This window comes from Neofelis nebulosa, chromosome 1 (genome assembly GCF_028018385.1).
Source record: "Neofelis nebulosa isolate mNeoNeb1 chromosome 1, mNeoNeb1.pri, whole genome shotgun sequence".
NCBI classification, from domain to species: domain Eukaryota; kingdom Metazoa; phylum Chordata; class Mammalia; order Carnivora; family Felidae; genus Neofelis; species Neofelis nebulosa.
In genome coordinates, this window is record NC_080782.1 from 161,443,140 (window position 1) to 161,468,779 (window position 25,640).

A 25,640-nucleotide genomic window follows, 5' to 3' on the forward strand; every position below is an offset into this window, starting at 1 on the left:
TGCGCCTCTTCTAAGCTGCTCGGGGATGCAGTGGGCACGTCAGCACGGTCCGCTCTGCTCCGGCACCCTCCTCTCCGTCACTGTACGTGAGACACAGAACAGATGATAGGCTTGGAACTGAGTAAATGGAGCCTCGACTTTATTCTTTTTCAAAAATATTTTTCAAAAAACAATTTTTAAAACTAAGTATTCAAAACATGGAAGAAAATATTCCACTTCCTTTGCCTTTCTATAGAAGTCTTACAGTAGTCTTCTCTGTATCTACACAAAAAAAATCTAGCTTGGACCTTGATAGGAATTAAACCTATATGTCAATCTGGGGAGAACTGACATCTTTACTAGGCTGAATCTTCCAACCTATGAATGTAATCTGTAACCTGTCTTCCCTCACCATCGTGAATATTTGAGCACACAAGTTCTGTACGTGTTGTATTGGATTAACACCTAAATACTCCTGTTTGTTTTGAGCAAATGTCAATCATAGTGTCATTTGGGACCCATGTGCTCGTTGCTAGTAAATGAAACACAGTTGATTTGGGGGCGTTAACCTCGTAGACTTTGCCTTGCTGAACTCATGTATTCTAGATTTTTTGCAGAGTCTTTGGAATTTTCTACACATACAATCCTGTTGTCTGAAAATAAGGACCTTCATTTCTTCCTTTCTAGTCTGTTGCCTTTTCTTTTCTTGTTTATTCCACTAGCTGGAACGCCCGCCCAGCACAAGGCTGACACAGAGAAGTGAGCGCAGAAGTCCATGCCTCATTATTGATCTTGGGGTAGACACCAGTCCCTCACCGCTAGAGAGGATGTTGGCTGTAAAGATTCTGTCAATGCTTTTAATGAAATTTCTGTCTATTCCTAGTCAATAGTCATAAATGAATGTTGAATTTTGTCAAGTGTTTTTTCTGCACCAGCTGGTATGATCACAGGATTTTTCTTCTTTGGCTTGTTAATGTGGGGTTTTACACAGATTGATTTTTTAATATTGAACCAGCTCCGCATCTCTAGAATATATCCCCCTTGTTCATGGTGTTTAATGCTTTTTATACATTGTTGGGTTCAATTTATCAATACTTGGTTAAGGAATTTTGTGTCTATATTTGTGAGGGATTTGGTCTGTAGTTGTTTTTGTTTCTTGCGCTGGCTTTGGTTTCGGTGAAGGGCATGCTGGTCTCATAAATCAGGTGGGGAAGTCCCCTTCTATTTTCCAAATGATACTGTACACAATTTGTGCTACTTCATTACCTGTTTGGTAGAATTCTCCAGTGAAACCATCAGGGCCTGAAGGGTTTTTTGGTGTTGGGAGACCTTACATTATAAATTCAGTTTCCTTAATAGTTATAGGGCGATTCAAATTCTCTATTTCAAATGGGACAAGGTGTGTTTTTTGAGGAAGTGGCCAATTTCATCTAAGTTGTTGAGTTTACGTGCATAAAGTTGTGTGTGGCATTTCCTCTTTATGTCTGAAGGGTCTGTAGTAATATCTCATTTTATCCTTAATTTGGTTATTTATGTCTATTCTCTTGCTATAGATTTGTCAATTTTATTGACTTTTCAAAGAACCAGCTCTTTCACTGATTTTCCCTTTTGCTTTTGTTTTTAATTTCATCGATTTCTGATCTTAGCTTTTATTTCTTCCTTCTGCTTGCTTCCCCTGCCTCTTTTTCTAAATTTTCCAAGTGGAAACTGAGATTACTAAGACTCTCTCTCGTTTCTGATACATGCATTTGGAACTATAAATTCTTTTTCTTTAAGTTTATTTATTTTTGAGAGAGACAGAGACAGCTTGAGTGGGGGAGGGGCAGAGAGAAAGGAAGAGACTCTCCAGAAGGCTCTGTGCTGTCAGCATGGAGCTCAACATGGTGCTCGAACCCATGAAACCACGAGATCATGACCTGAGCTGAAAGCAAGAGTCAGATGCTTAACCGACTGAGACACCCAGGAGCCCCTAAATTTTTCTTTTAACACTGCATTAGTTGCATCCCATGAATTTTGATGTTCTATTTTTGTCTTCATCAGTCCTACGTTTTTTAAATTTCCCTCAAGACTTCCTTTTGACTTAGGAATTCTTTGAAATGTGATTTAGTTTTCACATGTTTCAGGATCCTCCTGTTATCTTTGTGTTATTTGTTTCTAGTTTGATTGTATCATGGTTGGAGGACACACTGCATGGTTTCAATTCTCTTAACTTTGTGGAGCTTTGTTTAATGGCTCAGGATATGCTCTATTCTGGTATATGTTCCAAGATCACTTAAAAAGAAAGTGTATTCTGTTGTGCTTGGGTGGGCTAGCCTACAAATGTCAATGGCGTCCTGTTAATTGACAATATTGTTGAATTCTTCTATATCCGTGCTGATTTTCTGTTTAGCTATTCTATCAATTATCGAGAGAGAACTGTTGAAGCCAGTTTTATTAGTTTGCTTTGCACATTTTGCATCTCTCTTATTTGGCGCATACACATTTAGGATTGCTATATCTTCTTGATGATTGACCCTTTATCATTACGTAATGTCTCCTGGAATTTTCTCTGCTCTGAAGTTATATGATATTAATATAACCACACCTGCTTCATTTGATTAGTATTTATTTGCATGATGTATCTTTTTTCATCCTTTTGTGTTCAACCTGCCTATATCATTCTATTTGAGATAAGCTTCTAGTAGACAGCCTATATTTGGGTCTGTTTTTAAATCTACTCTGTCAGTCTCTGTTTTGTTTTTGACTGATGTACTTATAGCATTTACATTTAATGTAATTATTGATGAGGTCTGGCATTTTTCCTGTGGGTTACTTTGAAAAATTTTTAGGATTCAATTTTGACTTATCTATAGTATTTTTATGTGTATCTCTTTATGCATATTTTTATTGGTTGCTGTTGGTATCATATGTACATAATTTATCACATTCTATTGCTGTCACTTTAGCAGTTCAAGTGAAGTGCAGAAATATCACATCCCTTTATCCTTTCCTGTTTATAATTACCTTAATTATTTCATCTACATACATTTAGAACAATATCAGGCAATGTTATGGTTTTTGTTTCAACCATCAAACATAATTTAGAATATTCAAGAAGAGGGACTCAGATGGTTAAGTGTCTGACACTTGGTTTTAGCTCAGGTCATGATTTCACGGTTTGTGAGTTCAAGCCCCGCTTTGGGTTCTGTGCCGACAGTGCAGGGCTTGCTTGGGACTCTCTCTCTCCTTCTCTCTCTGCCCCTCTCCCACTCAAGCATGCATATGCTCTCTCTCAAAATGAATAAATTATTAAAAAAGAGAAAAGGAAATTCAAGAAGAAAAGGAGAGCTTATAGTATTTGCCCATGTTTCGCTTACCATGTTATTTCATCCTTCCTAATGCTCCCATATTCTTTCAACACCGCCTTTCTGTTTCAAGAACTTCCTTTAGCCATACTTTTAGGATAAGTCTGCTGCTGGCAAATTATCTTCCTTTCCTTTTCCTTCATTTGAGAATGTTGGGGTCCCTTCATCCCTGCTATTTGTGCTGGGTTCAGGATCTGGGTAACAGATCTCTTCTTTCAGCATCTAAATATATTTTGCAGCTTCCTTCTGACTCTGCTTTCTGAAGAGTAATCTGTAATTCAAATGTTTTTTCTCTGGCTGCTTTCTTGATTTTTGTGTGTGTATGTTTTCAATTTTCAGAAGTTTAATCATGATGCACTGTGGATCTGGGGAGTTACCCTATTCAGATTTCACTTGGCTTTGTGAACACACAGGTTTATATCTTTTGCTGTGTTTGGGAGTTTTCAGCCCTGTCCTCTTTCTTCTCTCCTTCCAGAACTCTGATGGCACAGATGTTACATCTCCATTAGTCCCCAGGTCCCTGAGGCACTGAACATCTTTTTCCTACTGTTCAGATCACGTAATTTCTATTATTTTTTTCTTCCATGTCACTGATTTCTTTCCTCTGTCCCCTCCTTTATGCAGCTGAATCCATTCATTGAGCTTTTTATGTTCATTATTGTATTTTTTATATTTCCGTTGGTTCTTCTTTGTATCTTCTGTTTCTTTCCTTAAACTTTTTGTTGAGACTATTTTTTTCTTTGTTTCACAGGTTTATGATTCCTCCCTCAAGCATTTTTATCACAACTGCCTTAAAATCTCTGATTCCAACAGCCTTATCACTTTGATATTGGCACCTTTTGATTGCCTTGTTTTAATTCATTTTGAAATCTTCCTGGTTCTTGACTAAAATGCATGATTATCAGCTGAAACCTGGACATTTTCCTATCATTTAATCCTTCAGTTTTAGCTGGCTTTTTTTTTATTCCACCCCAGCAGCAGAAGGGGGTGGGCCCCACCTCTTTTCTGCCAGGTGGGGGAGAAGTCTGGGCTCCCCACATCGTCTGGAGCCCACTCTTTGTGGGGCATCTGTCGCACGTTCTCAGAGCATGCTGTGTGGGAGCCTCCCTCCCCTGCCTCTCCTCCCCGCAGGCACACATCCAGAGGGCACTGTGATCATGTGTGTGCAGTTCAGCCCACACTTTCTCACATCTGGGACTCCAGAGACTAAATGTGGATGGTTTCTTTCAACGACTTCTGGAAAGGATTCACTTCTTGCTCATTTCAAGGACATGTCTATACTTCCCAGGTGAGGGTGGCATTTATTCTGTGGGGATGGTCGCTTCTCTGTCTTCAGGCCCCGGCGGCTAGGGTCCCAGGCCCATGGGCCGTGGGCAATTAGCAACCTAACGTCACTGTGTCTTACTGACCTGAAATCCCCAAGTTGTGAATGAGAACAGCGTACGAAAGACACACAGATTTGGTCCATTAAAAAATTACGAGTCCAAGCTAAAATGGTGCTACTCCATCTGAATCTTTGGGGGCTCATTTTGCTAACAAATGAAATCATGTTAAAGAAAATAAGTCAGAACAACTGAAAAGAGCACTTTTCATTATTCTTCTTCCAAATGAAACCGTCAAATTTGGCTACAAATGTCCCCTCAGAGGGAAAACCTAGAGGGGACAGCAAATGAAATCCTAGGTCCTTGGGTACGATACCTGTTATTTTAATCAGGCTTTGACTTGGATATTTGTGAAAAGACTTCTGTGGTACATTTGTCTCATGGCAGCGGTAGGTACCCCGGTGAGCAGATGTCACGGCCCCAGCTACATAAACCGCCAAGGTCTCCTGCTTCTGGTCCTGTGTCAGGGTGGTCAGGGGGCCTGCAGCCCTCTGGGTGGTCAGGCCGCCTTGGCAGGTCAGCTCACTCAGAAACTCGGCCCTGGGACAGGCAGCAGGCATACCTATGGCCCGGTGATTCCGACGTGCTGTCAGCCCACGCGTGCCCCGGGCATCACCGGGGTCCTAAAGCCACAGGCACAGTCCACCAGGAGCCCCAGCTGGGTCAGAATCTGCATTTCAACAAGGTGCCAGGGGCCAGAGCAGACAAGGACTCGGCCAAGGGCATCCGGAGAGGAGGGGTGGCGAGGCGAGGAGGCATCTGATAGCCACTATGTTTGGATAGCAAGGCGTGATCACCGCCCTGGTTCTTTCCCCAGAGACTTGACCTTCAGGGGAGGAGACTATAAAACCCACAGGCCACCTTTCTCCCCTCAGGCTAGGTGTGGGGAGCTCCCTGATCCGCAGGGTCGATGGCGGCGCTGCAGGAGAAGAAGTCATGCAGCCAGCGGATGGAGGAGTTTCAGCGCTACTGCTGGAACCCGGACACCGGGCAGATGCTGGGCCGGACGCTGTCGCGGTGGGGTGTGTGCCCACGGGGACGGGGACGTGGTGGGGTGGGGGGTGTGCCCGCGGGGATGGGGACGTGGTGGGGTGGGGGGTGTGCCCGCGGGGACGGGGACGCTGTGCTGTCCAGGCACCCAGGACCCAGGAGGCTGCCTGTCTCCAACCAGATAACCCAAGGCCCATTTGGGCTCCAACGCCCCCCTGACAAAGTGGGATCATCTGAGAGCTGGCCGCAAAGGTTCAGCCACAGACTTGAGAACAGCATTTTTAAAGCTATGCTCCTAAAACTTACGATTTTTATTTTTTTATTTAAAAAATTTTTTTTCATGTTTATTTATTTATTCTGAGAGTGAGACATAGCACAAGCGGGGGAGGGGCAGAGAGAGGGAGACACAGAATCCAAACAGGCTCTGGGCTCTGAGCTGCCAGCACAGAGCCTGACGCACAGTTCGAACCCACGAACCATGAGATCATGACCTGAGATGAAACTAAGCCAGATGCTTAACTGACTGAGCCACCCAAGCGCCCCAAACTTATGATTTTTAGATTGTTAAGGGGTATGGAGCACCTTTTGGGTGAGGAGAACGTTCTAGAACCTGAGAGACGTGATGGTTGCACAGCACTGTGTGTGAATGCACTGTGAACACCACTGCCTTGCGCACTGAGGTGGTTAAACCTGCGGCTTTACACTGCACACCCCCCTCCCTGCAGTATGGATCAGCCTCTACTATGTGGCCTTCTACGTGGTGATGACCGCAATCTTTGCTCTGTGCATTTACACACTCATGTGCACACTCGACCCGTATACACCTGACTACCAAGACCAGCTAAAGTCACCAGGTAAGGGGGGCTCATGCCTGGACCCCAGGACCCAGTGCATCAGGCCACATGCAGTCCGGGAGCCCCGGGCTCAGAACACAGACCCTCAGGAACAAAGCCCAGAGAGGCAATCAGGAGGGGCCACTCATGCCACGGCCCAGGGCTCTGAGGGGGACACCCTCCCATCCCCGCTGGGGCCTCAGGGCTCGGAAGGGGGACACCCTCCCACCAGGGCCCCAGGACTCTAAAGGGGACACCCTCCTGCCCCACCCTGGGCCCCAGGACTCTAAAGGGGCCCCCCCAGGCATGGACAACCCCTCAGCTTCTTTTGAGGACAGTGGCCCCAGGTTACGGTCAGACTTTGGCTGTTGTTTTAATTGTTAAAACAGATTTGTTACAGGGACCATGTTCACATCGCTCACTTTAGATGCTGACAAAGGTGCACAGGGCCCGTCTGGGAGAAGGCACGGAGCAGGGAGGCTGGAGCCAGAGGAGAGGGCTTGGTGGGAGGAAAGGGCTTTTGTCTTGCACTGGACGCACGTCTGCACCGAGGCCTCTCCTGTTACCATGTCCACAAACACGAGCTCGGTTCAGAACACACTGTTCTCTAAGAGCAGCTGGTCTGCCGTCCCGTGTGGGGAAGGACGCTTGGAACAAAGGCTGAGCCCCGTGTCCGGAGTCACCTCTGGACCTAGCCCAGCTGCCTGCACAGACCAAACGAGAAAGGGCAGGGGGAGAAGGGGGAAGAAGTGAAGGAGGAAAACGCACTTTCCAGCACAACTATGGAGACTCTCACCACTCGTGGGTGGCGTCCCTACACTTCCCACGGAAGCAATAGCCCAAGAAACGCCCAGCGGCCACACCGCTTCCCGTGGGAGGAAAGGAAAACCCAGCAGTGAGAGCCGGGGGGCGTGTGTTCCCCCAGGCAGGCCCCTCCACCCCAGGGGTCTTCGGGAAATCCCTTCACCCGGCATCACAACACCACAGTGCTCTACTGGGCGTCGTTTTTAGAGCCAGGCAACAGGTAAGCTCACGGTGGCCGCAGAACAGAGCATGATGCGTGACACACGTGCTTCGCCCGGAGCCCGGGGGGTGGGGGGGAGCATCCACCACTGACACGCATGAACAGGCTGAGAGCGCCAGCAGAGAGGACCCTGTGCAGCGTGCCCACGCTCCCCTGGGTCAGATCCTCGCCAGGGTTTGACCTGAATCTGCACACAGACGTTGCGCCCACAGCGTCCACGAAAGGACAGAACACCGGCTGACGTATCTAAAAAGTCCCCACGTCAAAGGGGCCAGCTTCATTCACACAGGGAAACAGCACGTGGTATCTGTGGACAGTTCGATGATGACACACTTACGACAGCATCGGGACACGGAAGGAGGAGAGTGGAATCTGGGTGGTGGGACCCCATTTATCCAATTTATGGCACACACGGGGTCGCGCGTCTGACGCTCACAGAAGCGAGGACGCCCAGCACACAGGCAACCACTGCCGCTCCCTACACGTGTGCATCCTGACTTTTTGTACGATTAACATGTTGTCAATTGCTTTTAATCAAAACCAGTGAAGATTTTTCAAATGTGTATTCAAATACAACTCCGCCTAGCATGGTTCCGACAAGTCGGGCAGGGCCCCTGCGGAGCCACTGTTGCAGAGGACACACAGACACTATCCCCTCGCCACGGGGGCCCCTGAGGACCGCAGCAACCCATGCTTGGCCGCCGGGCCAGACAGCAGTGTGTGGGAGTCTGCAGCACGTGGCTGGGTGTGACCAACACCTTGGGGGGAACTGAGTCACACGCGTCCTGCTCTCTTCCCAGGGGTGACCTTGAGGCCAGATGTCTACGGGGACAAGGGCCTGGACATTTCCTACAATGTCTCCGACAACAGGACCTGGGTGGACCTCGTGCACACCCTCCACACCTTCCTGGCAGGTGAAGTTTAACAAGCTTCCAGTCTCTGCTTTTCCCGCTTCCAAGACAATTTCGTGGAGGGGCCTGGGCTGTGCCCCCCTCCAGCCAGCCCCAGTGCACGTGTCCCCGCAGGCTACTCGCCAGAGTCCCAGCAGGACAGCATCAACTGCACCTCCGAGGAGTACTTCTTCCAGGAAAAGTTCATGGCCCCCAACCACACCAAGTTCTCCTGCAAGTTCACAGCAGACATGCTGCAAAATTGCTCAGGGCTGGTAGACCCCAACTTCGGCTTCGCAGAAGGAAGGCCGTGCTTTGTGATTAAAATGAACAGGGTGAGTCCTGAGGGTGCCTGTGGAGACGGCCGTGGCATGGAGGCCGGGGGTCTGGCCCTCACGTGACCCACATGCCCCTGTCCACGGTGGCGGGGCTGGGACACACACCGCTCTTCCCTCCCACTCTGTTCCTATGCTCAGCGTGCCCTGAGCTTCCCCCCTGATACGACCTGAAAACAGCTCACACAGCAGCAGCACCTCGACACTGGGCAGCAGAGTCCAGCTCGTGTGCACAACAGCTCGACAGCAGCCGGGCCACATACAGGTGCTGGGAGGGCACCCGAACACAATCCAGAGCAGAGGTTTTCAATATGGGCCAGGGACCCTCTGCCAGGCATGAGGGAGGCTGGACAGGCCAGTGCGAGAGCCGCAGGAGAGCACAGCCCATGCAGCCTCGGTGCAGGGGACGGGGACATCCCACCAGAGGCTGACGACGGCAGAAGGGCCAGGGGTGTCTGCTCCATACTGGGCGACAGGTGCGGTCTGGGACTCCCCACACCTGCCCAGCGCTATTTATCTCCCTTCCCAAGAGACGGGGAGGCCACGAGTGTGTGCCCTACACACGCTCCTGGGTCCCTGCTGGGTCTCGTCACTGCCTGGCAGGGGAAGGGCATGCGGGGAGGGCAGTACTGCCCTGGGCACCAGGCACAAGGAGGTACATACGAAGGCCGAGACCCCAGGAGGCTGAAAGAGCGTGACGTGGGAGCAGCACAGGTGAGCTGCGGGCAGCGGGGGCAGCTGCCGCGCCCGCTCCAGGGCCCCGAGGAGCACCAGGGAGTGGCTCTGCGGGCGGTGACAACGGAGCCCCAGGCCAGACAGGCCCCTCACACACACAGCCGGTGGGAGAGCTACAAGGACGCCCTTCCCTTCCAGATCGTCAAGTTCCTCCCCAGCAACAGCACGGCGCCCAGGGTGGACTGCGCCTTCCTGGTGAGTGCGCGGCCGTGGCGGTGGAGCCACTTCTCCCCAGGCTCCTCTCAGCCGCCAGCCCAACCGTCCGGATCCACAGTCGCACCAACCGTCACAAACCATCACTTAGAGTAGCTTCATTAAGGGCACAAAAACCGAGTAAGAAAAACAGTGTATCATTGTTACTGTTCTGCTTCCAGAAGCGTCTGGAACAGTACATTACTAACACGCTTCAAAGTATTTGGTGGCAGTTTAGAAAAAACCGCGGTACCTTTTTACATTTTTCTTCTCTTATTTACTTACACGTATGCCAGGTTACCAACAGCCATGGATGTTTAACAGCATACGTGTTCGGGCTCCTAAGAGTTGGCATGAATTCACTCCAGTTTTTCTAAAAACCAGCTTTTTAAAAATTTTTTCATTTACCTATTTTGAGAGAAAGAGAGAGAGAGAGAGAGAGCACGCACACAGGGGAGGGGCAGAGAGAGAGAATCCCAAGCAGGCTCCACACTGTCAGCACAGAGCCCGAAGCAGGGTTCCATGTCACAAACTATGAGACCACGACCTGAGCCAAAATCAAGAGTCAGACGCTTAACTGGCTGAGCCCCCCCCCACCCCCGCCCCGCTGCAAAACCAGTTTTCAAGCACAAAAAAACAGACTGCTTCCGTTCATCATTTTCTAAAGCTTGTTTCCCTGGCGGCTGCGACAGGAGGCTCCCTTAGGGCAGCGCCTACCTCCAGGGCCTGTCTCTTGTGGGCAAGTCCCTGGCTCGCTCTGGGCCCTCCTGTAGTCACTCGACCACACATGTAGGCCAACCTGAGCTTTAACAGACACCAAAGTGTTCTCCATCTGTGTTCTGACGAAATCCAGCCACCCGCCAGGCAGTTCGCAGACTCTGACAATGACGAGAAACGAGAAAGCAGTGCTTACCCCAGACCGTCACGCAAACTTTTGGCCAGTTTTGGCAAAACCGGCCCACCCAGCCTCACGGTTTTCACTCCTGTATACGGACAGACCAGCACATTCTTCACTCTGTGACCTGTAAGCACTTAGCACTGGAGTCGACGGCTTCTCGCTAAGTCTTCTCTGCTCCTTGACACAGAATTCGTAGTGAGGATCAAAACGCTGGGTCACCAAAGTGACCTTAGTTTGGCAAACTAATAGGTTATGTGCCCGATGGGATCTCAGTACTGATCCTAAAGACCAGATCTGGTCTCTGGTAACTGCACATGAACTGTTTGCGTGCACACATACACAGACAACCAGGCAGGACACACACAAGCTGCACGCACACGTACCCAGCTCCTGCCTCACCCAGGTGGTGGCCTCTCTGCCCCCAGGACCAGCAAAAGGACGCCCAGCCCCTGCAGGTGGAGTACTTCCCACCCAACGGCACCTTCAGCCTCCACTACTTCCCTTACTACGGGAGCAAAGCACAGGTAGGCCTGCCACCAGCCGCAGAACCGTCTCAAAGTTAGCAACGTGCTCGGTGTGAGGACAGCCATCAACATTCACCTGCACCGCAAACCAGGCTGCCTCAGCCCATCCTGACCACACAGCTCCCTGGGCACTTCCCAAACCCACCGCCCGTAACTACCGGGAAGCACAAGGCTCTCACACAAAACATAAATATCAAACCTAATTCTTCTAACCTTCCGAGCACTTCCCAAATCCTGTTGTGACACCACATATCCATTTTGAAGCACTTCCTCCAAGTCTCTTAATTTTTCCTGTTTTATTTTTAAACTAATTTTCATCAAGCACAATTTGAGGCCAACTTTGTCACTGGTGCTGTCTCACCCCCCAGACCAACTCTCCTCGTTCCTACATGGAGAGAGACCCCTCTGTCCCTGTGAGTTCTGGCACACAGCAGAGGGTGTGAGGGCAGCCATGCTCAGATAGGGCAGGCGGGCACCGCCTCCGAGCAGCCCGCCCAGATGTCTGCCACAGTTTCTAACTCTCGCTTCCTCCCGTCTTCCCACATTGTTCCAGCCCCACTACAGCAACCCTCTGGTCGCTGTAAAACTTCTCAACGTCCCCAGAAACACGGAGGTCCTCATCGTGTGCAAGATCCTGGCCGATCATGTAACATTTGACAACCCCCACGATCCCTACGAGGGAAAGGTGGAGTTCAAGCTCAAAATCCAGCAGTAGAGAGCAGGGCGCCCGGCCGCCAAGCACTGGAAGCCAGCCCAGAGCCGCAGGCTGTGACCTGTAAGCACTTAGCACTGGAGTCGACGGCTTCTCGCTAAGTCTTCTCTGCTCCTTGACACAGAATTCGTAGTGAGGATCAAAACGCTGGGCCAACACAGTGACCCCGAGGCAGTGGTTACCCACTAACGATGCCCAGATACTCGCCCCAAGCGAACTTCTCTCTCCTTACTGTGCCTCAGCTTCCCTGACCTCTGCAATTTCTGGGACCCACGTCAGCAAGAAACACGCCTCACGAGGACGGACGATCGGAAGGCTTGCTTTTAAAGACACAATTCCTACCCTGTACAAATAAAGCACATTAAAGTCACACTTTGCTCTACATACAACAGTCACGTCTTTCCTGATAAGGGGAAAAATAACAAAAAAGTCACTTTTTCTTTAAGAACTCTCTTATTAAAGTTTCAATCCCAAGTCAGGGAAATCAGACTACACTGAGGAGCCAGAGCTCTGGCTGGTAAGGAGGGGTGGCGAGCGGGTGGCGATCAGGTGGCGGGTGGGGCATAGCAAACCCCAGAGGAAGTCAGGGCGCTGCGGTTGCCAAGGTGCACACCTCCGCCTCCGCCAGCTGCTCTAGAAAAACCTGGAGCATTGTGGCCAAACAAGCCCCCTGTCCCAGAGCAACCCCGCCTCCCACCCTAGTATCGCATGCGGCCTGGTGTCTTACTCCCATGCAAGCACCCCACACGTTGTCTGGGGGTCCTGCCCGCACACAGCAGGCAAAGGGCGCCAGAACTCAGTGGCCCCCTGGCCCTCAGGGCAGTTGAGGGAAGTCATGACCGGCCAGAGCAGGCAGGTGGCCACATCCACCCACGGGACTGTGGGCTCCCTTGCAAGGCCTGTGGCTTCAAAACACTGGTGGGTTTTCTCAGCTGGTTCAAGTTAAAATGGTGAACTGTCCTTTCTTCTCTGACGATCTTATTCTTTCTGAGACTCAACAGCCCAGAACCTGTCCCAGCTCTGAGGACGCAGGAGGAGGGTGAGGGGCGCTCTGTGTGCAGCCCGGTGACTGTCCTCGCTCAGCGAGAAGACACACGCTGCAGCTTCCGCACAATAATCGTGAATTAGAGGAACACGGAGCTGGTTTAAAATGCCCATGCGCGTTTTATTAATAAAAACTAACAGTGCCGAGTTAAACAAGTCAAACAATTAAAGTCTCTTTATATTCCATAAAATATTACAGAAAAGTTTATTTGTGTTTCAATAAAAAGACTATTGTTGTAGAACAGGCAGCTAACAGCAACTGTGCGGTTAATGGTTCTTTGTGAATAAATTTTAAAAGGGACTACTGCCTGTCCTGAAATTCCGTTTCTTTTTATAAAAAAAGAACTATTAAAAATGATTGACAAATTTTGAGTTAAAAAACTGTTAGAACATTCTCTATATTTAATGTCAACTTTATCGTAGATTATAGGAAGATGCTCACGAAACAAATACGACGTTTGTTTCCGTTTGCGTCTTTAGACGACAGACGTGTAGGTGTGTAAACAACTATATAGTAAAGTCTGCAGACGCTGCCTGTGAGAAATCAGGCAGGCCTCACCGCAAGCCACACGCCGCTCCAAGCCCTCCAGTTTTCATAGCTGCACCAGCACGGCAGTGAACTTTTACCAAACAAAACAAAAACAAATAAAGAACTTCGCAATTTGCTGCAACATAGAGGAAAAAAAAAAATGAACAAACTTGATGGAGTCACACAGTCAATATAATTTAAGGGAAAATAAAGTCCTAATACAATTCGTGGCCCAAGGCTGAAGAGCAGGGCTCGGCCGGCACCGTCCGCGGCTGCCGGCGGGCTGTGGGAGGAGGCACACTCAGCAAGAACCAAGGGGCAAAGTGAACTCTGAGCTACAGACAGACAATGCAAACAAGATCCTGGACAGCGGAGAGAGGCCCTGCGTCGTGGCCGGCGCCCCAGCGCGCCCCAAGCCCCCGTGGAACGCAGCCCTCGCCCACTCTGGCGTCTCCTCGGGAGGGGCCAAGGAGGAACCCAGCCCACACCAAAAGCAGTCTCTCCCGACGCGGACTGTGAGGGCCGGCCGCGGGTGTCAGTCCTCCTCCTCATTCTCATTGAAGTCGTCGTCCTCCTCCTCGTCCTCCCCGACGTACGACACGGGGGTCTCCACCCGGGAGCCGCTGTACTGGGACCCGCTGGAGCTCGTGGCCAGCACGCCATCCGCACCATTGGTCAGGTCGCTGCGGGAACGAGGAGACAAGGCGGTCAGCAGCACGCAGCCCGAGTGGGGCGCCCCCACGTCCGCTCCCGCCAAGCTGGCACTTCACCCCAAGCCCCTCCTCAAGACAAAGATCACCGCACACGAGGCAACGCCGGCAGGGCCACAATATCTGTCATGACATCACAAACCAAGCCCCGACGGGCTCAAACTGGAAACCACAGGTCCTTCTTCCAGGCCTTGTACTTGTGACCTCCTGGATCTCCAGGAGGGAGGGGACAACAGGTGAGGAAAAAGGGGCCCCAAAAAGGACATGGAGCCCTCCAAAGCAAGGCATTCCAGATGGCAGAGCACGGGGGTGCCCAGCGAGTTGTGTGTGCACGTGTTATGTACATGGCTATGTATGTGTGTGCACATGTATGCATGTGTGTAACTGTATGTGGTTGTATATGCAGGTGCATAGTTGTGTGTGCACATGTATGCACGTATGTGGTTGTGCGTGGTTGTATATGCACATGTGTGTATGCATGCATGCATGTGGTTGTGTGCACGTGTATACACATATGTGGTTGTATATGCACGTGTAGTCATGTGCACGTGTGGTTGCATGCGTGCATGTGTACTGCCTTGCGATGGTATATACATGCATTTGTGTGTGCGTGCGTGTGTAAAGGACACCCCAGGCCCACACTCCACCACCACCACCACCACCACCCCCTGCCCTGTACCGTGCAGAGCCCTGGGAGCAGAGCTGTAACACATGAGTCTCACAGACTCTGCAACCTGAACTTCCAGGAACAGCCCCCAGGACCCCACACATTCTACCATTTCATGAAATGGCACTTTCTGAAGGCCAGTGGGGTCGGCAGGGCAGGGAGCAGGGGCCCAGAGAGGTGGAGTCGCAGGGCTGGGTGCTGGAGGGAAGCAGGGCTGCTCAGACGTGCGTCTGGAACCCATCTATGTTGGCACTGGGCCCTGAGAGTCTCAGCAGGGGACACGTAATCATCTCTGGCTGTCACATGGGGTGTGAGGGGGGTGACTACTGGCACCTGGGCCCAAGGGTGCCACCAAACACATCAACAAGGCACCGGGCAGCATGCAGGACAGTCATCTAGCCCCAAATGGCACCAGTGCCTCAGGCAAGACCCTGGCCTAGAACAGAGAGATTTTAAAAACTGGGGTCCTGAGGAAACACCTCTGGGTTCAGACGGCCCCTGGCACAGAGTGGGTCAGACACAAGGCAGCAGACACAGTCCTGGGACCCCGAAAGGTGACTGCCCACACCCACTAAGAGGTGCACACACCCGTGTGACCTGTTCAGACACTTGTTGTCAAAAGTCACTGTGATTCCTTGGTATTTGGGTCTAGCAACAAGAAAAGTACCCTAAGAGACATCAGACACTAAAGGGACTCCAGCCTGCAACGCAGAGCTGCACAGAGATCCCCCAGATTCTGGCCGGTCACCTCCCGCAAGCATGCAGGACTCGGGTTCCCCTCCGCCACCAGCCTAGAAGGCCTGCAACTGCTTTGAGAGCACAGAACGTGGGGGCAGAGCTGTGCAGGACACGCATTCTAGGCGCGGAACGACTGCCGAGGGCGGCTCTGGTGGGCCAGCGTGGACGGCTCTGGCGGGCCAGCATGGACGGGGCCCTGAGGGCACTGCCCCCACCTCTGCCCCAGGCCAGAGCTGGGGCACGGCGATGCTTTTCTCTAACGCACAAGCAGACATGCCCCTCGCTAGTTAGGATTTGTTCGCACAGTGCGATGAGGACCATTCATCATTATGCTCTTTGACAAAGGAACCCCACAACTGGGAAACCCAGCCTCGCAAACATCAGAAAAGGCCAAAAATTTAGCCCTAAGGCTGCTTCAAACTGCAGCCTCTTTTCTAAGTGGGAACCACCCAACTGCCCAGCAAATTACTGCGCTTTTGTCAGGCTGGTGTTTAAGTTGGTTTTTCTTCTGAAATGGTAATGGCTTTGCTTCCCTCATGTAAAAGCTGATGTGCGTCTCTGAAACTTTAATCAGTAAAAACAATTTCATGAACATGAAAAGCTAAAAAATACCCAAATTCTGCCTCTTGCAATAACTGGTTATCAGCATCACACAGACTACTGCACACACGCACACACGCACAGGCACACAGGCAGAGGGAGGGAGCTGACCTCCACCTAACCCTGACCGGGGCCAGACACCCCACCAAAGACTTCAGTGCAGGTGCCACAGAACCCAGGAGTCGCGTGATGGCCACAGAAAGCTACACTGTCCTTTATCAGATCAGATCCATCCCACTTTGTTGAACCTACAGACTGCTTGTCTACCTTATATTTTAAAAAATTTAACATTTATCATTATGTAGGACTGACAGAAGGTAATATGGGTAACGTGTAACCTAATATATCGTGAAAGTTAATAAAACCCTGTTTTGTCAATACTTAGAGAAAAAATTATATTAATCTTTAAAAACCTAAGATAAATACCCAGGAACAACATAATTCTGTTCCGTGGGACGGCTGGACCAAAGACTAACACCCAATGGTTTAAATAATAAAGCTCCTTTAGTGACACACAAAAACTACTACAGTAAATGGCAAATTGAAGAGAGCAGGGAACAAAATTCTGTGCACGTTGTGGCCCCAAGTGTGTTAAGAGGCAACAACAGGGTTGTGTTGTGAGCTGTGCCTGGCCTGCGTGTGGGGTCCCGCCCCGTCCAGAGCCGCGGTCACCTGGCAGAAAGCCTCGTGCCATTGGAGGTGGACACCGATGTGACGAACACCCCTCCGATCGATCCCTGAGCCATCTCTGAGAAGAGAAGAAAACGCAGCAAAGGTCACAGGTGGAGGCTCGCGCTGCAACCAGGCGGCCACGGGCCGGACGGCCGGACCCCCGAGCACCTTCCTCCCCAAGAGGGACCAACCGTGACTGCCGGCTTGAGTGGGTGTGCCAGAGTGTAGCCAGTGCCAGGGACTTGTCCAGGGCCCTGGGGGGTGGCAGGCGCCCGGCGGTCCAATCCAGCCCAGCACCTCTGGGGGACAGCCCCCGCCACAGCTCTCTCACCACAAAGCCCCTTCCCTCTGTGGCCACGGCCTTGGTGCTCAGCAGAGAAGTCCCCAGAAGGGAAGGCAGTGAGAGGACCAGCTCTCAGCTCACCAGGCACACAGCTCCTCGCCCCTGAGTCAGGAGGAGGCCACGCTGGGTCACCTGGCAGGGGGCACCGACGGCCCTCTGGGGGTCGGGGGGGCCGTCCTGCCTGCGAGACCTCCAGCCCCACCCCACTTGCACCCAGAAGGTGAAACCCTCACTTAGCACCTTCATCGCGTCAACTACACCGCAAAGCCACAGCACACCGGCAAAGCCACAACATGGCCTCCCCATGCCACACTCCCCCTACCCCCACAGCCCCAGCCCTCCCGCCCAGGCCGTCCCTGCTCTCGCCAGACGTCCCAGGCTAGGGTGGGGCCCCCGTGGCTCGCGGACATGACTGACCTGTCACGTAGGGCTCCAGTGCCTTGGGCACCAGGCTCCTCGCTGTCTTCAGGTCCTGGGCAGAGCAGGTGCCAGATTCCAGGCCGCAGGCCATTCCCATGCGCTTCAGCACCTCAACGTCGTCGTGGATCTCAAACGTGTTGTCAAAGTTGAACAGGTACTCGAACCTGGGGACAGTCACCCCCAGAAAGGGAGTCACCTGCCATCTTCAAGACAGGGAGGGGCAGGAGTGGCTCCAGTCCCCTCAGCGGGAACGCCCCTCACCCCAACCTCACTTGGGCCCCTTTTCATCTGCTGTCCTGCCAAACCCACAGGCTCCACTCTGCGCTGCCCGCAGCAACCCCCCCAGTGAACAAGCTCTCTGGATGTTTAAACAGGTGTGCTAGTAACAACACCTCAGACTTTATCTGTTTCCCTTTTATGTATTTTTTAAATGTTTATCCATTTATTTTGAGAGAGGGAGAGTGAGTGTGAATGGGGAGGGGCAGAAAGAGAGGGAGAGAGTTCCAAGCAGGCTCCCTGCTGTCAGCAGAGCCTGATGCAGGGGCTCAAACTCGTGAACCCCAAGATCATGACCTGAGCCGAGACCTAGAGTCAGATGCTCACCCTACTAAGCCCCCCAGGGGCCCCTGTTTTCCTTTTAAAAGACAAATGTTTATAACCAGGGACGTGAGAAATGAGTCTGTAACTTAATTATGCTAAAAGACTGTACTTAATAATCAGAGTTAGTACTTGTACAAACGAGCAAGCAGACGCACTCTGTCTTTCCTAACTGTGAGAGTGGCATCCTCCACTCCGACCTGAGCCTCAGCTGGGACCTGGGGGGGTGGGAGGTCCCTCCGGGGACTACCTACTTGTCATTGGAAATGCTGCAGTCGATGACAGTCTTCTTGCTGGTGTTGACGATGATGAAAGGCAGGTGGATGACCGAGTTTGGGGGGGGCGGCCGGCTGGCCTGCTGCTCTGCCTGGCGGTTCCTCTGCACCAGGTTCTTGAAGGCAATTTGCTACAAAAGAGGAGCCACCGCCAGCCGCTCACACCAGCTGCCTCGATCTAAGGCCTTGTCCACAGGAGTCCCCGATGACCCCACCCCCGGCCACACAGCACAGAAACAGGGGTCGGCCCCTTGAGAGGTCAGAGAGGACAGTGGGCAGGGAGTGGGGGGGCGGGGAGGGCATCAGGGCCCAGCAGAGAAAGCACACCCTGAAGAAAAGCACACACCCCGAGGAGAACGGATGCAGGTGCTCACATCTCTAAGACAGAAACATCCCCAAGACCAGCCTGTCCCCTGTATGCACCCCACCCCAGAAGGCAGACATGCAGCCACACACCCAGAACCTCCCAGAGGAGCAAATGCCAGCACACCGCCGGGGCAGGGCTCTCTGGGGACACAGGTGCTCAGCCCCAAAATGACAGCACCTTCAGGATGACCCTCCCGCTGCTGTGGCAGAAAGCGCCCCTCCTCCCCAGCTGGCCTGGTGCCTCGGTGCTCACCGAGCAGAAGGATGGGGGCGGGGGGTGCTGCTTTCCCGCCTTCCTGCCCAGCAAAGCATTCCCACCACAGGAGACCTCCTCTGGGGCGAAGGAGACACCGAGGCTCAGGTAGGGCGCCCCCACACCCAGACCGCCCAGCGGGACAAGACGTTCAGCCTCCGCCGTGGTCTGCAGGTGCGGGGCCAGCAGGCATCCCAACCTCCCTGCTGGCCCCTCCTGGACTTTTCCCTGTTCAGAGATCTCCCAACCTCAGCTGCTGGGCCTGTCTGTCCCGAGACCTCCCTACACTTCCCCCCAGGGTCCCAGGGCTCCCCCACACCCTCCAAACTGACCACAGGGCCTGTGGTCTCACTGCCCTTGGGGTACAGGGCACCTCAATAAATCACTAAGTTATCTTCCCTTTCCTGATCACTCAGCACTTCTGTGGCAGCTGACCTCCCTGCACTGGACGTCCCCCCCTGCTCCCAGGGCCCAGCCAGACGGTCCCAGCACCACAGCCTCAATCCAGGGACTGGCCACCCCTCCAGCAAGCTCCGTTTCTCCTTCCAACCCAGAACAGACATCTCCAGGACCCTACAGGGACGAGGGCCCTACCTGTGGACATCTCTGCAGGTGCAGGGGACGGTGCCACCCACCGACCACGGGTGCTGACCTCTGACCCACACTCGCCATCACACCCCAGAATGTGCTTCGTACCTGTCCTAGGGAAGGCTCACGTGCTACCCTCCAAAGTGCATCCCTCCTGCCACTTAGACTCTGTGACAACCAGCACACACACTACACGTTTGCTCACACGCACTCTCTCTGGGAACAAGGCCCACGTCTAGAGTTCACGTCTGCGACGCCTGTGCAGGAGCCCAGCGGGTGCATTCAAACTCTCAAAGCAGAGATTTCATGAACGATCGGATCCCTTCTTACCCACTGAGGACCCGCTCCGAGGCTGCGGGCAGTATGACCCTGCTTGCACTACGTCTCCTATTCGTGCGCCTGTGACAGAGTCCGTTAAGCGAGGTGCATGACACACAGCGCTCAGGACAACACTGGTGAGCCGTGTGAACGCGCCCTCCCGCCCTCCGTCCTGTGCGTGAGCTGGCCAGGACACTATGTGGGCGCAGGGGCACTTGCTGTGAGCAGGGCCGTTACCTGCAGGATGAGCTCCTGAAGCTGAGACTGCTTCTGCTTTATCCTTTCCAGCCTCCTCTGCCGCTCCACCTTCAAGACAAAGACCACACCGTCACAATGCATCTGACAGTGTCCCCGCAGGACAGGCCTGCCAGGAATCTCCTGGTGGGGAAACAGTCTAGAAGGGACGTGGCCCGTGGGATGGGACACGGGGGCGTTTCTTCAGTCTCAGAACAACACACCCTTCTCTGTCTTCTCTCGTTTTCTGGACACGGTTGATATAAAACTCAAATCCCACAAGCCAGGACTCAGAATTTACCTCCGCTGGGTGCAACGCCCTCGACTGAGCTGGGGCCCACAGAGCACAGACGAGCTGGATGGGCCACACACCAACATCTGGCGGGCAAGCGGGGGGCACAGGGAAGAGGTGGACCCCTGGTCCAGGCAAGGCACACACAGCACCACACCCCGAGCGGGCACCCCCGGGGCACCCACAACACCAGACCCCGAGCAGGCACCCACGGGGCACCCACAGCACCAGACCCCAAGCGGGCACCCACGGGGCGCCCACACAAACGTCCGCACCAAACACGCTGCTTTGGGGTACACCTACAGGGCACCATGGAAAATAACAGGTCAGCCACATACCTCTAGATTCTGACATTCCTGAGCCGAGTTGGTGGGCAGACCAATCCATTTGATCTCCTTTTTCTCCTTAGAGATGATGTTCATGGCCATCAACACATTTAAGGCGTCATAGACTCGTCGTCTTATGTTCTTCTGGTCATAAGCCTGGGGAGGGCAGAGCAGAAGTTTTCCAGACCATCCCGAACAGTTCCCAGGGAAACACCTCAACAGCAGACCCGGACACACTCAAGATGGTACCCAGCAACCCACCAGCGGTGGTGAGTCACTCACTCCTCGCGTCCCCACGGAATGTGAAGGGAGAGTCAGAGCCCGCGCACGACTGGATCTGGGGCGAGAGGGCGCCGCACCCCAGGTAGGTCAGGAACACTCTTCAGTGTGGTTCTCTGACTCGTGTGTGTGTGTGTGTGTCTCAAATTGCTTCAGAAAACACCAGCGGGCGCCGAGACACCGGGCCTCCCTGCCACGCAGCGCACACTCACAGATTCATTCGGTAGGATGTGGTTGTCGGCGGCACTGAACTCGGCAACCAGCTCATCGGCCACCTCGTTGTAGGACGTGGTCCCCTTCCTCTGCACCTTCTCACAGACTTTCATGGAGAAGTGTCGCAGGCCCTTCCCGTTCTTCTCCCCTTTCCGGTGCCGCTTCCTTCAAAACACAGAGGAATGGCAGCGCCCTCAGCACCCTCAGCATCCGCGTCGCAGCAACACGCTCACCCACAGGCCCGGCAAGCGGGGCGAGGCCGAGCCCCTACGCACACACCCAGGGACCTGGCTCATCTGCAGACTGCTGCGCACGGTGATGGGGCCGAGGCTCCCTCCTCTAAGGGCCAGGCCTCACACATGCATCGGCCCCCGGGACGGGCGGACACCAGATGTGCACAGACGCACTGACACCGCTGCTTAAGAGCACATCAACTGACACAGGGATGGTGGGCATTTCACTGCAAATTTAAGAATTCTGGGGGAGGATGTGAGCTTTCAGCCACCGACACTGAAGGCTAGAGGGCACTTCAGACTGGGGGGAACCCAGCATCTCAACTTAAGTCACCACAGCAAGGAAAGGGTGGCTCTGAGTTTCTCAATGGATGATTCAGGGAATGATGGTTTTTGCTTTAGGACCAATACAGACATAATTCCAAAAGTCTTTGTTTTTAAGGAAAGTCACAGAGCTGACCTTCGAGTACAATCGTTTTCTCACTGGCTGCCTTTACTGGAGGAAAGGGTCAAAGTGACAGTGTGGTGGGACCATCCAATGGGTGTCACCCGTGGAACAGCCGAGTTACAGCGTTGCAGCGGGTGAGGCTGCTTTGAGATCCGTGCTCCCTAGACGCTACTTTGCGGTGCAGACAACGGAAAAAGTGTCAAAGTTACTGCAGCGTGGAGAAGCCAGCTTCCTCCTCTTCTTCCGCCAAGAGCTCCCCACCCTTTACAGTGCAGCACCCCCCGAACCATGGGGGCAGGGGCGACTCCCCACCCTTTACAGTGTGGCCCCCCCCAAACCATGGAGCAGGGGCAACTCCCACCCTTTATAGTGTGGACCCCCGAACCATGGGGGCAGGGGCGACTCCCCACCCTTTACAGTGTGGACCCCCGAACCGTGGGGCAGGGGCGACTCCCCACCCTTTACAGTGTGGCCCCCCCGAACCGTGGGGGCGCTCCCCTGCAGCCAGACTTCTCCTTTTTGAGGAAAAGCGTGCCCTGACTTTGGCTGTGGCGGCCGGCCCGCGTGGCCCAGAGAGCTGGGGGTACAAGTCTAGGCAATGTGCTCACCCGGCAGACCAAGGTGAGGGGTCTGAAGGCTGGTTCTGTGAGACAAAGTGAGTGTTAGGGGTGTGTGGGCTTCCTACCACGATAGTGTTGGGCGCTGCAGGTCTCTGAGGCGTACCAATTACCTACAGTCAAAAGAGACAATTCAGAGCACAATCAGAAATCTCCCACACGTGACCCTGCCATTCTTACTCCCCATCATCTCCAGCCACTGCTGAGTCTCTCGAGCCACGAAGATTGGGGAGAACACAGTATGTGAGCAACACCCAACGGCTGATGCTGTAGCCATGGGCGCCATTATCTCAGGTGTCAGTTCTCAGGTTCTGAACCGTCGCTTCCCTCAGCCACCTCAGGCGTCCTCCCCATCCAACAAGAGCAGCAGAAAACGCCCCACCCGAGGAGGCCGTGCTTAATGGTGGTTGACGTGGTTAACAGTGGGGCGTGCCACACAAGCCTCAGGGAATGCCCCCCATTCCGCTTGCCCTAGTTTACTTTCCCCATCCTTTTCATGACATGGACAAGGGTGAAATTCTGTCTTCCAGGCGTGAAGTCAGGCCAAAACGCAAATAGAAAAACTCTCAGAACAGAGGGGTCACAGGGCAGGGCTCGCAGTGCCCCACCAGCCCATCCACATGTGGGAGCCTCATCCCGGCGGCAGCTTGTGGGGGCCCGGCACCCCAAATAGTGCAGGGCAGGGAGGAGGGAGGCAATTAGCACTGGGAGCAAGTGTGACCCACCCTGCACGCAGGGCGGCTGAGTCTGAGCGCCCCACGCCATCTCCGCACCAAAGGAAGGGGAAGCCTGGTTTGTCTTTGACAAGGACTTAGAATTTGGCCCCATCCATTAATATGCAAATATTCACATGGGGGACACAGTCATTGCTGCGTAGAGCCCAGTAAATATGTCCATTTTCCAGGATCTTGTACGAGACTCCACCCACACCAAGAACGGTCAGAACAGTACCTCCCAGTTTCTGCACAGCCAAGAGCTTAGCGACACGAGGACACTGTTGAACGAGTCAAGGTCAGGCACCAGGTGCTGGGGCACCAGGTGCCAGGGCAGCCCTTTGTGGGGACGGGTGCAGCCTTAGGGACTCACCAGGCCCACCGTTCAGGCCAGGGGGATGCTTCCTGCACCCCTTCTTAGCGGGATGAATGTGCTATGGCCATGGGACAGGTCTCCTGTCAGAGCTAAAGACTTATCAACCATAGAAAGAAAAATGCTCAACTCAATTTCTTTCTATTTTAATTCTCATTTCCAATAATCAAAGTTTCATCACAGTGCTTTCCAAACTGGGGACCACCCTTGTTCAAAAGCCATGAAATCAAATAGCAAGCTTTCTGAAAAAAAAGAGGACAAGACAGAACAAATCCCCAGACAGGAGATGTGCCTTGTGAACCTTCTGTTTCTGTTAAATGAATGCGTGTGTTCACGGGGCCCTAGGTCACTGTGGAGAACGTGCTTTAGCCATGGCTCAGGGTCAACAGTTTGGGAAACACGGACCCCCGTCACTCATGGCTATTACTGGACACGTTTTACAAGGACTTGGTTGGTTACACTCTCAGGAGAGCAGATTTAGGACACCAGCGCCCACGTGGACAGGCAGGAGAGTCACAAGAGGGCTCCTGACATCTGGCCTGGGCCCCGCAGCCGGCACCCTCGCCCTTTCCCCTCCCTCAGCTGGACCTCTCGGTGCACCTATTCTACAATGAGAACACAGCAGGCGCGCTGAGCTGCTCACTGTGAGCATGGCCTCACTGGGGGAAAAGGAAACTGTCCTTGCTCTGCCCCGCTCGTCTTATCCACTCTCCCGGAAGCCGTGCCCATGGGCACTGCCTCAGGCGGGGCCAGGGCAGAGCCCCTCGAGAGCCTGAGCACATTCATATCACATGAAGACAAAGCCTGGGCTCTCGGGTCACAATGTGCCAACCCTTTCACCATCAACCCGCTGGCAGATGAAGGCTGAGGGACGCCTTACAGCGTGTGAGCTGTAGCTCCGAGCGCTGGATCTGCCAAGGAGGAGTTACCATCATTAGCTCCACCTGGAAACAGCCTGACCCAGACTGGGACTTAACTCCCAGACTGACCAAGGGTGAGGCACCGTTAGAAAAATCCTCGTTAACTCTCCTCCATACTATGCACCCTGGCCGTGAAAGCAGAACTGATCCTATAATTAAGAAGGTTTCACAAGCTGAAGCTGCTAGAATACGTAACACCTAAAAATAAAATGAGTTACAGAATAAAACATAGAGTAGAATATTTAACTTATATCAGAAAGACATTTATTAAAAGGGTGTGATGAGCCAAAAATGGTCTAGGACTTCGACATACTATTGCTTTGAAAAACCCACAGCAACTCTGCTAGAAAAGCAGTCACGCTTCACTGACAGGGTAAGTGACAGGGCACGTCCTCAGCTGCAGGGGACGCTCACCCAGAAGCGGGCACTCAGGAGGGCAGCGAACATCCTGCTCTCCATGCTGCTCATGCCCAGAGTTGGGGCTGCTTCAGTGTGACCAGAGCCCCGTGAGCAAGGGCCGAGTCCCACAGGGGATTAATCCATGGGAGGCACCCAGCATGGTCCCCAGAGCAGGGACACACCTATCCTGGCACCTGACGGCCCACAGAGCCCTGAAACCACTGCAGGCTCCACAAGGACACCACCCTCATTTCCCAAGCAAGGGAGTGATGTACCCTCTGAGCTTGTGGGGCAGACGCAGGGCCCGAGCCAGGAAAGCAACACACTCCACAGGTACATGCTCCTGAAGCGTGAGGCAGGTGGCCATCCCAGCGCTGTGGGCACTTGAGAGGGAGCGCATCTCCATCCAGAACCCTCCAGCCCGTCAGCCCAGGGCCCCTTACCACTTGCTGTGCAATGTTGACATTGGACTGTCCAAACGTTTTTGGCAGGAGCTGCTTCCCCAGCGTGCTCACCGTAGAGGGGTGGACGGCGACCAAGGACACCACGCCTACAAGACAAGGAGGTAACAGGTGAGGGCCCTTCTGGATTAAGGCTGCAGGGGACAGCTTCAGGATGATGACGCTTCCAATCAG

General features: G+C 53.0%; 2 protein-coding genes across 7 annotated transcripts in view; one reads left to right on the forward strand and one right to left on the reverse strand.

Moving 5' to 3' along the window:
* The first annotated feature begins 5,571 nt into the window (after positions 1 to 5,571).
* ATP4B (ATPase H+/K+ transporting subunit beta) lies at positions 5,572 to 12,199 on the forward strand. The gene is made up of 7 exons (XM_058741816.1): positions 5,572 to 5,727; positions 6,421 to 6,549; positions 8,353 to 8,466; positions 8,578 to 8,777; positions 9,651 to 9,707; positions 11,028 to 11,126; positions 11,680 to 12,199. Exons 1-7 carry the CDS (start codon positions 5,616 to 5,618, stop codon positions 11,839 to 11,841), a joined length of 873 nt encoding a protein of 290 aa, XP_058597799.1. The 5' UTR covers positions 5,572 to 5,615; the 3' UTR covers positions 11,842 to 12,199.
* Positions 12,200 to 12,979: 780 nt separating this feature from the next.
* TFDP1 (transcription factor Dp-1) overlaps positions 12,980 to 25,640 on the reverse strand; it is a 40,193-nt gene continuing 27,532 nt past the window's right edge. For 5 of the 6 annotated variants that reach the window (XM_058741806.1, XM_058741799.1, XM_058741810.1 and 2 more), the window contains 9 exons: positions 25,449 to 25,555; positions 22,592 to 22,713; positions 21,302 to 21,467; positions 20,823 to 20,966; positions 20,196 to 20,264; positions 18,413 to 18,564; positions 17,559 to 17,764; positions 16,799 to 16,874; positions 12,980 to 14,094 (listed from right to left, as the gene is read on the reverse strand). In XM_058741806.1, coding sequence (XP_058597789.1) covers positions 13,947 to 14,094; positions 16,799 to 16,874; positions 17,559 to 17,764; positions 18,413 to 18,564; positions 20,196 to 20,264; positions 20,823 to 20,966; positions 21,302 to 21,467; positions 22,592 to 22,713; positions 25,449 to 25,555 — 1,190 coding nt within the window. In that variant the 3' untranslated portion in view covers positions 12,980 to 13,946. The remainder of the gene's footprint in view (positions 14,095 to 16,798; positions 16,875 to 17,558; positions 17,765 to 18,412; positions 18,565 to 20,195; positions 20,265 to 20,822; positions 20,967 to 21,301; positions 21,468 to 22,591; positions 22,714 to 25,448; positions 25,556 to 25,640) is intronic. The other variant, XM_058741792.1, reaches the window with a different exon arrangement.